Source organism: Poecilia formosa, unplaced genomic scaffold (assembly GCF_000485575.1).
Source record: "Poecilia formosa unplaced genomic scaffold, Poecilia_formosa-5.1.2 Scaffold130, whole genome shotgun sequence".
NCBI lineage: Eukaryota > Metazoa > Chordata > Actinopteri > Cyprinodontiformes > Poeciliidae > Poecilia > Poecilia formosa.
Window position 1 is genome coordinate 227,263 of NW_006800069.1, and position 13,978 is coordinate 241,240.

At 36.7% G+C, this 13,978-nt stretch overlaps 1 protein-coding gene across 1 annotated transcript in view; it reads right to left on the minus strand.

Annotated features, from left to right (window-relative positions):
* LOC103144676 (SLAM family member 5-like) overlaps window positions 1-8,516 on the minus strand; it is a 14,312-nt gene extending 5,796 nt beyond the window's left edge. The window contains exons 1-4 of the mRNA XM_016676189.1: window positions 8,370-8,516; window positions 2,152-2,454; window positions 1,424-1,708; window positions 7-134 (exon numbers count right to left, since the gene is read on the minus strand). Coding sequence (XP_016531675.1) covers window positions 7-134; window positions 1,424-1,708; window positions 2,152-2,454; window positions 8,370-8,448 — 795 coding nt within the window. The 5' untranslated portion in view covers window positions 8,449-8,516. The remainder of the gene's footprint in view (window positions 1-6; window positions 135-1,423; window positions 1,709-2,151; window positions 2,455-8,369) is intronic.
* Window positions 8,517-13,978: the final 5,462 nt, after the last annotated feature.

A 13,978-nucleotide genomic window follows, 5' to 3' on the forward strand; every position in this document is an offset into this window, starting at 1 on the left:
AAAAAATGGCACATTAAAGAGTTTCTTACCAGACCATCTTCTTTTGCAGAGACATCCGCTCACCACTATGATTATAATAATGATCAGTAAACCTCCAACTGCTGCAACGATAATCCAGACTAGGATTGGGATTCCTACAATTGACAGCAGATTAACAATATGTCATGTTTAAAAAGAAGCAAATAAAAACAAGCAGGAAAATAATTTGTCCAAAACTATTTGAAACAATAAATCCTGTTATTTATCTTACCATTTTTATGCAGTGTGATGTGTTTTGTCAATTATATAAAATTATGATTAAGATGCAGTAAAATTTGTAGCTATAAAGTGACAAACTAAAAAAAATTCAAAAGGTTTCGATATGTTTTAAAAGCAATGCATTTTTAGTATGAATGTGCTGCTTTTTAAAAATAGTTTTAACTAGCTATGACGTCAGTCAAATAAATAATAAACAAAAACACTTTAACATAACAGAAGAAACGGGGATGTAAAACTTTAGTCAAGAAGGTAGTTTAAAAAAAATACGTGTGTTATCAAGATATGATTTGGTAACACTTTATTTGAAGGGGGTTGAATAAGACTGACATGACACTGTCATAAACACCTGTCATGAACATCAATAAGCCTTCATGAATATTTATGACTGTTATCATAAAGCGTCATTCGGTAAATTATGACACTTTTAATACAAAGTTGACATTATTCAAAATGTCTTTATTATGACAACTTGACATTAACCAAGAAATCATTACTGATATAAATTTGTTATAAAAGTATTACTGATTGCACTTTAAAAATTAGGTAACTTTATGTTATTAAAGGTAAAGTTTAAACAGTAATGATTTCCTGGTTAATGTCAAGTTGTCATAACAAAGACATTTTGAATAATGTCAACTTTGTATTAAAAGTGTCATAATTTACCGAATGATGCTTTATGACAACAGTCATAAATATCCATGAAGGCTTATTCATGTTCATGACAGGTGTTATGTCATGTTCATGACAGTGTCATGTCAGTATTATTCAAACCCCTTCAAATAAAGTGTTACCTAATTTTGTTTCAGCAAATTACATATGATCGTTTATTTGTAGTGGATGTATAGTGCATTCTGACTGTTAAAATAATTAAATTATTTATATGTGATGACGTTCATCATCTACAGCATGTTGGATAAACCATAAAGTATATTTCTAACTCTTCTATGATTTTTGTCTGTATTATTACCAAATATTGAAAATCATCATTACTTTATGATTCAGAAAAGTTTCTTAGGAACTGCAAGAAAATTAATTTCTAGTCTCTGGATCTGAGATTTTCTGTGTTTTGTGGACTTGGACCTTTTATAGAACTATACATCCAACAGATTTACAAAATAAACCGACTTGTTCTTGTTGTCTTCAAACATCTCCTTTCTGAACATACCTTCATTAGACCCTGTGGGTCCTGTGGTGTTGCTACATCTCAGTGTTTCAGATGCTAACTTCTCACTGACAACATTAGAGGCATTGCAGGTGAATGTGGTGTCGCCATCTTGTGGTGTAATGTTGTATTGCAGCCTGGGGCCGTTACTACTTTGGTTTCCCACAGTCCAGATGTAAGTGACGTTGCTGTGAGGATTTGCTTTGCACTCCAGAAAAACTGTACAAAATCCATTTGGTCCAGGCTGAGTGATGTTTGAAAACACATTGGGATTTGTGGATATTGGCTCTAATGTGAAAACAGAGGGAAGAAGTGTAACAGTCAGTAACATTATATATGCATTTTATTTGCAGAATTCACACAGTATTTGCTCCTTTAATCTTAGAAAATTCAGAAAGATGTCATCAAATGATGAATTCCTTTTATTTGATGCAACCATAAAATTTGCTTTCTATCAGTAAATCCTGGGAGAATCTCCTGTGATCACTGTTTGGTCTTAAAGCTCAAGCACATTTAGATTCTGCAGCAGGACAGTGACCCCCATAAACATGATATAAAAATTCAGATAAAGCTGGGTTTTTTTTTACATTGATATATTTTCTAACAAGTATTGTGTTCTTCATTTTGAAAACAGTGTATTAATCAATCCGTTCTTTAAGAATTCTACACAAGTTTTCTTTCTTGAAAAGATTATTTTTGATTGATTTGGATTGAAAAGAAAAGTATCTTACCGTGAACTTGCAGAGTGATGAAGACTGAACCTGGATGGTCTTTGACCTCTGTGATTAAATTAAATTCACCAGAATCTTGAAGAGTCAGGTCTCTTATTGTTAAACTAAAGGTTATGTTATTGAACTTCGCTCTGTCCTTAAATGGATTGTTTCTAATAACACCTGAACCTTTGATTGCTACTCTTGTGTTTTTATATCTCCATTCTACGCTGGTGACGCCTTCAGCTGGTAAATTTGATAAAAGCTCCACAGAGTCTCCAACTCTTTTATGAATGACTTGTTTTCCTTCTGAAGCCTCCACATCTGAAACAAAAAACAAAGAGCATAATGTTAATAATTCATCTAAGTGAAACATTTAGATGTTCTGTTACATACAATTTAATGTTTACAGTTTTTTAAAATGTCCGTAAGCAGTTTCCCAGCCATTACAAGATGTATCATAATTTGCTATCAGAGCTCGAACTCTTAACAATTACATTTGTTGAGGAACCACAGGGTACAGGATTTGGTCACATCACCTAAAACCAACTGAATTCATGTGACACATGAATGCAACAGCAGGTGGCGGTAATTCTCTGAAGGTATTCTCTGATTTCTATCTCACCGAGCTTAGAACACTTTTATATGAAGTGCTTAGTTTTTTTTTTTTTTAATGGAATTTAAATGTTGGCTTTTATGTCAACGGACCACAACATGAAGTTAGGATTTTATTCAAAATTTGGAGTTTATGTTAAATAACTTAATTCTAATTGGTAAAAAAAATATATCCAGAAATTACAGTTTTGTAAATTAAGCAAAGCTAAACTACGTTAATAACTGATAGTTAATAACGTCAAAGGCTTTTAAAACTTTATGATTAAAATTTTAAATGATTCGTTTAAGGCTCTTTGTTATTTATTATGATTTTGTCGCCTTTCTTTTGTGTAATTTTTTAATTAATGTGTGATTATTTGTTAGTTTGTATTATGTCACATGTAATCTTTTTTCATGATCATATAACTGATCTTTTGTCTTCTGTCAATTGGCTCCCAGCATGTCCAATTGTGTTTGTGCCCTGTTCATATTTATGTGATCAGTCTGGATTCTGCAAAAGGGGGGGAAAAAAGAGAGTCAAACATGTTTGACTGTATCATAAAAACTAAAAACTAACTTTTTATGATACAAAAAATAATAATTTCCTTGGGGGTTTACAAACAAACGGTGCAAAATTGTGATTGACTGACTTGAATTGTTTGTATGCATCTCCAGAACATAGTCATATTTATGTTGGTTTGAACAGGGGTTGTAATATATCGTATTTCATAACAGTCATCCGCCTTTGTGTTAGAACAGAGAGGTGGATGTTTGAACTCTGGTCGGGTGCCAAGAAGGGCACATTGTATACAGCGCTGTAGAAAACTATTAGTTTTAGTGAGTCCCCTCTTGTTGAAGAGTGAACTCACTTCTGAAAACATTGCCACAAATACAGATTGACACTAAAACACCATCCAAGTGCAATGTTGGTAATTGACTGAGGAGCAATTTGCTGATGAACAAAGTTTCTCTCATAACATGGAGCAAAAGTTGATCAGGGTTTAAAATCTGGAGAACTGAAGAACGAGTAAATTACTTAAATTTAGTTCACCAGTCCACTGTGTGTTGGAACAAAACGAAGATGATTGGAGATTTAAAAAGAAACAGGAATACTTCAAACATTATTCCTTTCATAAGGGAAGATGTTTTTTAAATAAGTTCTCACTTCTTCCTACCCCATTTTGAGCATGATATGTTAACTGAAACAAAAAAATCTGTATTTTCTCTTCTTTCTTATGCACTTCTTGTTACTGTGCACTATTTTATTTTTATATTTGTATCATGTTCGAATAAAATTTCATTTCATTTCATTTCAAATATCTCAATGTTCTCCTAGACAACAGACTGCTCTGAACATCAGATAGTAAAGCTTTATACAAGAAGGGACGGTTGTTCTAGAAACCTAGTTCCTTCAGTCTTTCAATGTGCTGTAGATCTACTATAGATCTATTGTAGAGAGTATGCTCTGTTCTCCCATCACCTGTTGGGGTAACGCCATCAGTCAGTGGCTTAAAAAGGCTCAAGAAAATGATAAAGAAGGCTGGCTCTGTTCTACAGGCTGCTCTGAAGACGGTGCAAATACATATATTTCTATATAATCAAAGAACATCATGGAAAACCCTTTTCATCCTCTTCACAACAGAGCTATAAAACATGTAGTATATTGCATGCACCGTTGCACAAGTTCTTATGAAGAAATGTTTTAAGTTTAGTTATAGGATTTCTAAAAATCAGCCAAAGCAACATTAGTTCATCCCACTAACATTGGTTCCCACCATTATTAATGATGAAGCTCAACTAAAAACAAAACGTAGCCTCTGAATCACATTAATAATGAAAAGTCTGTTTACTTATTTTCACTACACTAAATAAATTAACCAATATAAAGAAGATGAAGAGAAATAAAGCTGATTTTACTGATTTCTGTATCTGCAGGTTGTTCAGGTGAGCAAACAAACAGCATTCACTCAGTAACGTATTATCTCCAAAGAGTCGGTATTCTGTCTGTTCAAGCTTTCAGAAAATGATGTAAAGTAACATGTCTTGACATTTAATGTACATTTAAATTTAAAGGGGTAGTGTTATGTGTTTTTCAGCCACTGTGCAATTTAATGGTACGATTAGTAACTGTTACCTGCAGTTGTTATAAAATATCAAATATGGCTTAAAAGAAATTTAACTTCCTAATTTAACACTGTGAAATTGGGCCTCTGTCTCTTTAAGAAACTCCTGCTCTTTCTGAAACTCTGCCTTCAGGAAATTGTCATAAAACAAATCAACCCTCTATAAATGCTAACAACTTTTTTTTTACCGGCATTGCAATAGAAATGGCTTGTGTGACGAGCTCAGCTGATGTGCAGTACAACCAGGTGTTTGCTAATTGCTGCTGGCTAGTCTGTAGGAGCTGAGTCGGTTCGTGGAGGAGGGCTGCTCTGTGAGACGGAAGCTTGGAAAACGCAGCTTCAAGGAGGAGCTTTGTCCTCGAAGGCGGAGCTAGGTCCACCCAGTCGTTTTGCACAGCTGAACGGTTGCCACGGGAGATTATAGGATTTCTCAAACATGCATGAAAAAATCAAAGTAACACTCTCCGGGTCCGTTTTTGATGAGGGAGTAACATTCTAACATGATGTAAAGCTCAAAAATGTTTACTGTCCAGAAGACTGCTCCTTTAAACAAGAACATAATTATTTTATTAGACACTTCTGTAATAATATAAAGGGAATTCTAGTCTAGTTTTTGTTCAGCAGGTCATGTGTCTCATCAGTATGCACACAGAGCAAAGTACTTCTCCATTTAATAGGATCAAATTTGTATCTGTCTGTTCTGTGAATTTCTGCTGCTACAACTAGAAACAGGGCTGAGCTCTGAACTGCAGGTATGACACTACATCACACGAAGGTTTATTTAGAAAAAATAAAAATGATAAAGTTTTACCAGAAGAAATCTTTTAACTATGGTTTATATCGGTTTTAAGAACTAGATGAGGTTTTTTATTTTTAACTGTTTGCAAAAACCTCTGCAGCTACAAGAAGGAAGTGTAATCAAACACTTGAAAACACTCCGAGGTGTTTTTATCACATAACAGCAGCAGCTACACGGCTTTACTGGTGAGTTCCTGTTGTTGGACAAACAGGAAAATGTTTTAATGAAGTGATCAAACTTCTTATAACACGTATCATCAGATACAGAATAATTCAAGCCGCCCCCACGCTGATGGGCATTTTAAAACTGTAGATAAGATTTCACTTGACAAGTTAATGTCTTAAAAAAAGTAAAGAGAAAACAATAAAAAAAGACAATATTACTATCCATCAGAACGGCTTCTTTGGCGGGAAGTTAATTTTTACTCAGAATCTTAGATTTAAAAGCTTCAAGTAAGAAAGAAATATTAAAAGATGCAATCACTTGAATTGCTTTGCTGAGGTTGGAAAGTTGTAGATTTTTTATGACATTCCCAACACGCAATATATCTACCGTTCATGTAAATTTCTGTAAGTCAGAAATAAACTGTTTATTTGCTCTCTTTGCATTTCAGTTCAACATTCCTTAGTGATCATATAAGTTAAGTGCTTGAGAACATGCAAATACAAGTGAATAACATGTTATATATATTTTATTGCTAACAGCAGTTAGCAATACCTTGTGATTTAGCATATTAATCAGCTAATCCATCTGGTTTTTGTACTCTTATACACTTAAGTTGGACTTGAAATCTCGAAGTCTGACCTCAGACGTAAATCACACATTGTTAGCAACACCCAGCGTTTGTTTGTGGTTCATCGTTGCCTGCTTTATGTTACACATGGAGACCTCAAAAGATCTTAAAGTTCTCAAAGATCTTTAAAATCTGTGTTTGCTTGAACAAGCCGTCTACTGGGCTTCCGGTGCTTAGGGGCCCCTACAGCGCTGTTGATGCAATAACCTGACAAGGATCAATGCTAATGTTTCTTCTGAGTACCACTAAAGATTCGCCAAGTACCATCTGTGATGCCTCAACCTCAGTTTGAGAACCATGTTTTGGTTGCAGGAGGATGGAACCTCTCTTTGTAGTCAGTGGAAAAATCTTTATTACTATTACAACCATGAAGAGCTTCTCATAGCTGCTGCTAACCAGTTGTTTTTCATCTTTGGCAATGAGCTCCAACTCTTTGAGGATGGAAAAACTCTTCACCGTCACCCTAATCTTTAGCTACATTCAAAGACAATCAAACTTAAATAAGAACTGTGGCTGGGGCCGTGTAGAGGAGGCAGGGCGACAAAGACTGTATCCTGAAAACTGTCAGATCAGCAGTCGTACCCATGACTCTCGTGACCATTTCTTCTTTTATCGCTCTGTGTAATACTAACACTTGTACTGAAAGTGAAATTTGACATTGGATTTTCCTAATTGTCCTAATAACTACACTTAGCAGCATTAAATATATCACTCAAAGTGTTCAATGAATTTAAGTTGTTTTGAACTGAAACAGAACAATCAAACTAACCTTCACTGAAAAACGAGAGCACTTACTCCAACTTAAATATATTGCATTAATTAGTCCCAAATATCCAAATTAAGTCTATCCAAGTTCATTTATTAAATTGTCAAGTTAAATAAACGTAAATAAATTTAGCCTGACGCTTCATTCAGTTGCCTGTAACATTTTTTTTTTTTTTTACTTGGAGCTCCATTCTCACTTTTTTTTGTTAACTAGGGAAAGTTTTCAATGAAGACTAAAGAAAAACGGATGCGTGAAAGCTCGATCACTAGCTTCCACTTTTTGAATAAATTCATTTGCATGTTCATGTAACGGCCGACTTTGCATCATTTCCCTGGAAAACCGAGACAAACCACAATCTGTGCCCTCGATGGAAAAGTTAAAATAAAAGTCTGTATCCGTCTCATTTTCGGTCAGCGTCAGTGCTTTTGGTGGAGAACACACAGGAAACGCCACCGTTGCTTTTGCTCTTGTTTCTGTCTCATACTTTTATTTAGACACACACAAAAAAGAAAACAGCCGACAACTGAAGCGCAACAAATAGCAGGTAGAGCTCTGAAATGTGGCCTGACAGAGCAAGCACGCAAGATTGAAGAAGTGAACGGTATTTCATTGTGACCTACAATTTGAAGAAGAAAGCCGGAAGTGACAAAAAGAGAAAAGATGATCTATCTCCAAGTTGCAAAAGTTTCCATGCATATGTAGCAGGAAATCTGCCAACACAGCAACACAGAAACATGCAAAACTTGACTCTTAATATTCAACCACAAGATGCCCAAAGGTTATAGCTGCCGTCTCAGACAAGGAGGATAAATTCAGATTGTCACAGATCTTAGTGAGAACACCAATTTTCATTGGGATGTTCCAAATCCCAAATTATTATGCAACTTCAGTTTCAAAAGTAGACAGGAGTTAATATTTTAGGAAAACCTTCTTAATGATAACATCTTATATTGTATTTAAAAATCAATTACGAAAAACAAAGCACTACGAGGAAAGAAAAAAAAAAACATTGAAGAAACAACACCTCCCTTTCCAAGGAGGTATGCAAATATCCCGTTCTAAGGAACCGAATTGTAATTCTTTGTCAAAGTCACAACTACAGAAAACCGGGAGGTCGATCACCATCCATGGCAGTAAACATGAGGGGCAGACCAGGTCACGTACCGTGGCGGGAGACCCCGAGAAGCAGCGCGGCCGTGTACGCGAGAAGGCAGCTCAGGCAGCGAAAGCGACCACCAGCCATCTCTGTGGGGAGCGGAGCAGTGTCTGTTTCCTCTTCTGCTCGCTGCAGTCAGCAAAGTTAGAAAAAAAAAAAAAACTGAGGGAGGGAGGGAGGGGTGGAGGAAGCTTCTGTGAATGTAGAGCATGAAGCAGGTTGAGTATACAGAGAAATATCTGCAAACACTTTAAGGTTAAAAAAGATAGTTTCTTTCAATACAGTTTTTGTGTTTATTATTTTGTTCACTATATCACCATGCAAATTTTGAATTTAATAACCACGGTCAGTTCGTCTACTGAGGAAGAAAAACGACAAAGGAAGAAAAACGACAAACAAAATCAACCATCCACTTCAGTAAATGCTAATGAGCCGTTGACATCGCTCTGGAGGAAACATTTCAATCAGATCCCATCACCTCCCAGACCTTCATTTTGTTTTAATTATTATTTGAAGGTAGACTTGCTGGTCGACCTGCATAGGTTATGCAGACCCAAAGGTCACAAACTGATGGGCGGACATTCTCCTTCCTGTTTTTTTTTTTTTTTTACAGCAGATATAATATTACACACAGCTTGTAAAAAGTTCCACTTTTGTCCCATCAGTTCACAAGATGATTTTTGGACTAATGGGCTTCAGGTCCTGTTTGGGTGAACGATGAGTTTCAACCTTTGTAACTCAGATAAAGATCTGAGTTCTGACCCAGTTTCTATCCTACTGCTGAATCATGATCACTGAGCTTATCTGAGGTCTGCAGGGCTTCAGATGTTTTTTTTTTTCGTGAATTATTTTGCGACCTCTTGCGTGAGTCTTCATTGCACTCTTGTCAGCCACTCCCGAGAAAGTTCCTTCCAGGTATTTCCTGTTTGTGGCTAATGGTTCCTCATTGTGGTTTAGTAGCGTCCAGAAGCTTTAGAAAGGGGCGTTCATTTGTTGCGTCTTTTTCAGACTCCTTAACCTGTTTCATGACCACGAAGAGTCTAAACATTAATTTCAGGCTTTTGAAATCAATCCTGTATCGGATTTTTAAGCAAAGCCAGCATTGATGATATGTGCTGACATAAAAGCAGCATTTTTCTTTGGCTCTAGTGGTCTTTATTTGAAAGTGCTAAGACAGGAAATTAGGTAAAGAGTGAGAGGGAAGATGTACAGCAAAGTTCACTTGACCTGGAATCGAACCTGCGAGGGCTGCATTGAGGACTATGGCCTGCTTATGTGGGTGTTTCTTAACCTCTGCATAACCACAGCACCCCGCACACAGCAGCAGTTTGTACGGCCTGCTAGCAACGAAAGGAAGACTGATCTAAATCCTTAAAGAATATAAGTTAACCATCTTGATAAAGGCAGGAATTAGTTGTTTCTTTTAAAGTCCTTATGGAAGCAGACAAACAAATGTAGCTGTAGGAAACTTGATTGAATCACTCAATTGATGTGTTTATCGAATCTGAGGGAGGAGTCAAAAATCACTCTAAGACTTCTAACAGAACACTGAATTGTGCTGAAGGACCCAGAGAGCTAACAGGATATGTTGAATAGAGTGACTTCTGTTTGATTAGTTTAAATGGAGAAAACTTGAACATATGTCATCCAAACAGTCCAATAAGGCCTTGATGAATAACTCGTTTTAACTTTTAAAGGAAAATAAAGCTGAACCACAGTGGAACCAGATGTTATACTTTTGAAGGACAAATCCTAACGCCAAATATACCTTGAGAACAAAAGAGGGACCAGAATGGAGCCCTGCGGAACCCCACGACAAGGGAATACGGGTTTATTTTAACCGAGACAGTTCTATTTGTCAAATAGGATTTAAACAGCTGCAAAGCAAGTTTCTTTAATATCTAGATAACGTCAGAGACTAGATAAGAGGATGTTATTATCTACGGATCAAAAGCAGCACTCGAGCGTACGAAGAGGAAAGCAGCAGATTTCCCCAAATCAGAAAACAAACGAAGGTCAGTAAAAACCCTGAAGAGTGCGGTTTCTGATCTGAGGTGGACTCCTTTTAGGACCTTAGACAGAATCGATAGTTTGGAGATAAGTCAGCTATTTGCTAGTACTGAACAGTCTTAACGTTTTGAAAGCAGGAGAGAAAGTTATTCCAAAGCATGTTATATTTTCATGGTGACAACAAACATAAGAGACTATTAGTCCCAACTGGCGTGAGCACTGATCTTTTCCACTTTGTAAAAAAAAAAATAAATAAATAAATAAAATGCTGTTCTGTAGCTAAGAGCTAAGCTAGCTCAGCAGTGCAAGCAGCCTAGTGAGCTCTACATGTTTTAGTGAGATACGAAGACCTGATCTAAACAGTTCATATCAACAACCACACAGGAACTAGACCACATCCTCCCAACAGTTATTGATACTGATGTGACAACTGCTCAACATGGAAAATAAACTGTGTGTGCATGCCACAAGCTAGGTCGGTCACAAGTACATGTCACAAGAGCAGAGCAGACGGGAGCCTTTATTTGTCCAGCCAAGAAGGTTTCAAGACCAAATATAAAGATAATGTGCTAAAGTTTTCTGCCCTCCATGCACAGGTACATAGCAGAAAGCATTAACTCTGATTCAGGTCGGTATTTATAATCTTACACAGTGCACTCTGTTTTTCTGAACCTGGATGTTTAATAAGTGACACTGACTATGAATGCCGTAGGTGTATTGTGAAACAAGCTCCCAGTTTGGGCTTGAGAGGAAGCGACGCTGTCGACCCCTGAGATAAGTTTCCGGGTTGAAAAGAGTCATAGTTGGATTAACTGTTTTGGGATTGATTAAGTAGTGAGCAGTCCGAACACATCAAACACTGGGCTGAACATTTTTTCTCATCAGAACGTTTTCGGAGTATGACTTGCTGGTTTAAAAAAACGTTACGCGTGTTGGGTGGAACTTTGACCCAAATCCGGCCTCCTAGGTTGAGTTTACAAACACGGTCTGGTTACGGCTTTGACCCAGAACAATGAGTTTGGTTTCTAACCCCAGAAAAATAGGTTAAAGTGACCAAGTCAGCCAGAGAGTGGGATGGAAACAATTACCAATCACTTCCATTACCAAAACAGTAATATGTGGGATTAAACAATCACTTCTGATTAAAACAAATAAAATACATTTAATAAAAAAAAAGGACAGCTACCTTCTATTGCCTGAAAGATTGCCAATGAATAACGACTTTATGAGAAAGCTAAAGGCTAATGCTATCTTAAGAGAACAAACTTGTTCTCAAATCTTCAACGCACACTGACTGATCACCATTTTAATGCAGCATTATTGCCATGAGAGCAGCTTTTATTAATAATCAGCTTCGAAAAAGCTGGTTATTAGTTCTAGGTTTGGTTGTTTACCTCTCTATTATCTAAAACCTATAATCAAGGATTGGCAATATCCCCTCAAAAATCTATATTTTTCAATGCCAAATGAATCTAACATAAAGTAAAAAAAAAAGTTAAGTATTTCCTATGCAACATTAAAATGATGAAAGCCATTTTATATTGCTAGATGTGAATGTTGTTATTGATGCAATGCATAAGAACCAGTAGTCCAAGAAGAGTTTTGTTTTCTCCATTAAGGTCGACAAAGCTTAATCTGGACAAACTGCAGGACTTCTGGATCAAGGCCTTCTGGTGAAATTGAAGAGCAAAGCTGAGATGTTTGTCATCCCACAATGCATTGTGGGATGTTTGACAAAAGCTAAACATAGTATACATGTACAAATAGCTCACACCAATTCTCAAGTGTGATGTTGATAGGATGCGGTAATGGTTTGGGCTTTTTTTTTAAGACCTTAAGAAGCAACATTTCTATTTTGGCCTCATCTTGGTTTAAGAAATAATGTTGACTAGAAAGATGGTGTACAGTACCTTGGAGTGACTTTTATTGGAAACAGAAAGCAAGTTTCTGCGTATTTGGTATCTGTGAAAATATTTTTAGGCAACTAAATACACCCTGATAATGAAGTGCTACTAATGCTTCTTATGTAAGAAGTTTCAAGTCATGGTTTTGGTTGAGGTTTTTCTACTTCTTCTAGGAGAGGAAAACCCCTCAATGTTGTTGTTATTTACTGACCAAAGTATTTTTTTTACACTTCCAGTTAAGTCCTTCTCACAGTCTTCCTCTTATTGGATTTGGACGTTATAAACTTTTGTTGAAGCGGGACTTGGTCTCATAAAGCAGCAGGTTAAAAGCAGGGAGATAAACTTTCCATTACCATGATAAAGTTACACAGTTCCAGTCATAGTACAGCTGGACATTCCCTGCATCCGGGGACCGTACTGAACAACGTTTAGCACTGTTGGATTTTCAGTCTTCTTTTCAAACTGGCCTTGCTCAACCCAACACTTTGAACGCCGGAAGGATCCTTTGCATCTAACGAGTCGCACCAAAGGTCACCGTGCGATTCGTTTCCTCTATTGCGCAGATAGTGGCCCTTGCAAGATTGGGTCTATAAGCAGAACTAACGGGTTGAACATTTGTGTACTTGTTAACTGTTGAGGAAGCAAACCCCACACACAGATAAAGCCCGCATTAAGGCTATCTCAGTTTGTGCTGCTTGTCTGACACTACCAATCCCTAAAAGGCAATGTGTAGACCTTAGGTTATCGTTTGCAACATACGTAACTGTGAGAACTCCATGTACGTGTGCTGGTGGAGCTATAGGGAAATACAAAATTATTCTGAAAATTGGAGCTCCGTGTCATCACCATCTGAATAGGTAGATTCAGTTCCTGCTTCAAAATGTGGTTTTTGTTCATCTATTGAAGTGCACTCACACCACCTCTAATTATGCTCTGTGCATTTTCACCACAACTCTCTTTCTTGCAAAGACAAAGAAACGGTGCCTGTCGCGAACGCAACGTCAATGTGAACAAGACTGCAAACGACGCAATCACTACAGCAAACGTCAGACACGCACGACATCTTGAATTAATTTAATATGTGGCCACCTGAGGTTTCTCAGAGTTTGCCTCATGCCTTATCTCTTTCTAGATAATCTTAATTACGACTCAAAGCTATTTAAACTCAGATGTATAAAGGAAAACCATTGACAGGCTAAATATAAGAATAGGTTTATTATTACACTTCCTTTAAAAATTTGCCTACTCACAGGCTTATTCTTATTCTAACAGAACAGGAGGAGTTGATTCAGTCATAGGATTACTAATCTGAGATGCAGTGGTTGCCTCCCCAAATGATGACATGGATGTTATGAACACTAAATAATAATGGTGGATTTTACAGTGTTTTTCATGGAAACAGAAACACGTCATACTTCCGTGGAAAAACAGGCTTATTATCTGGTAAAAACCCTCACTACATTTTCCCAAGAGCGAAACTAACTTCCAGTTTGTAACCATGGTGATTACAGTTGCTATGTAGAAACTACGTTTGACACCGAGATGAGAATAGTTGGGATGAACCACTAACTGTAGCAAAAAAAAGAAGAAGGAAATATTAAAAAGAGGCTGCTCCACCCTTAATCTTTCCAATATTAACAAACCCGTTTGGGGGGCCAAAAAAAAAAACCTAAACATGTTTTTTTTTTTTTTTTTTTTTTTTT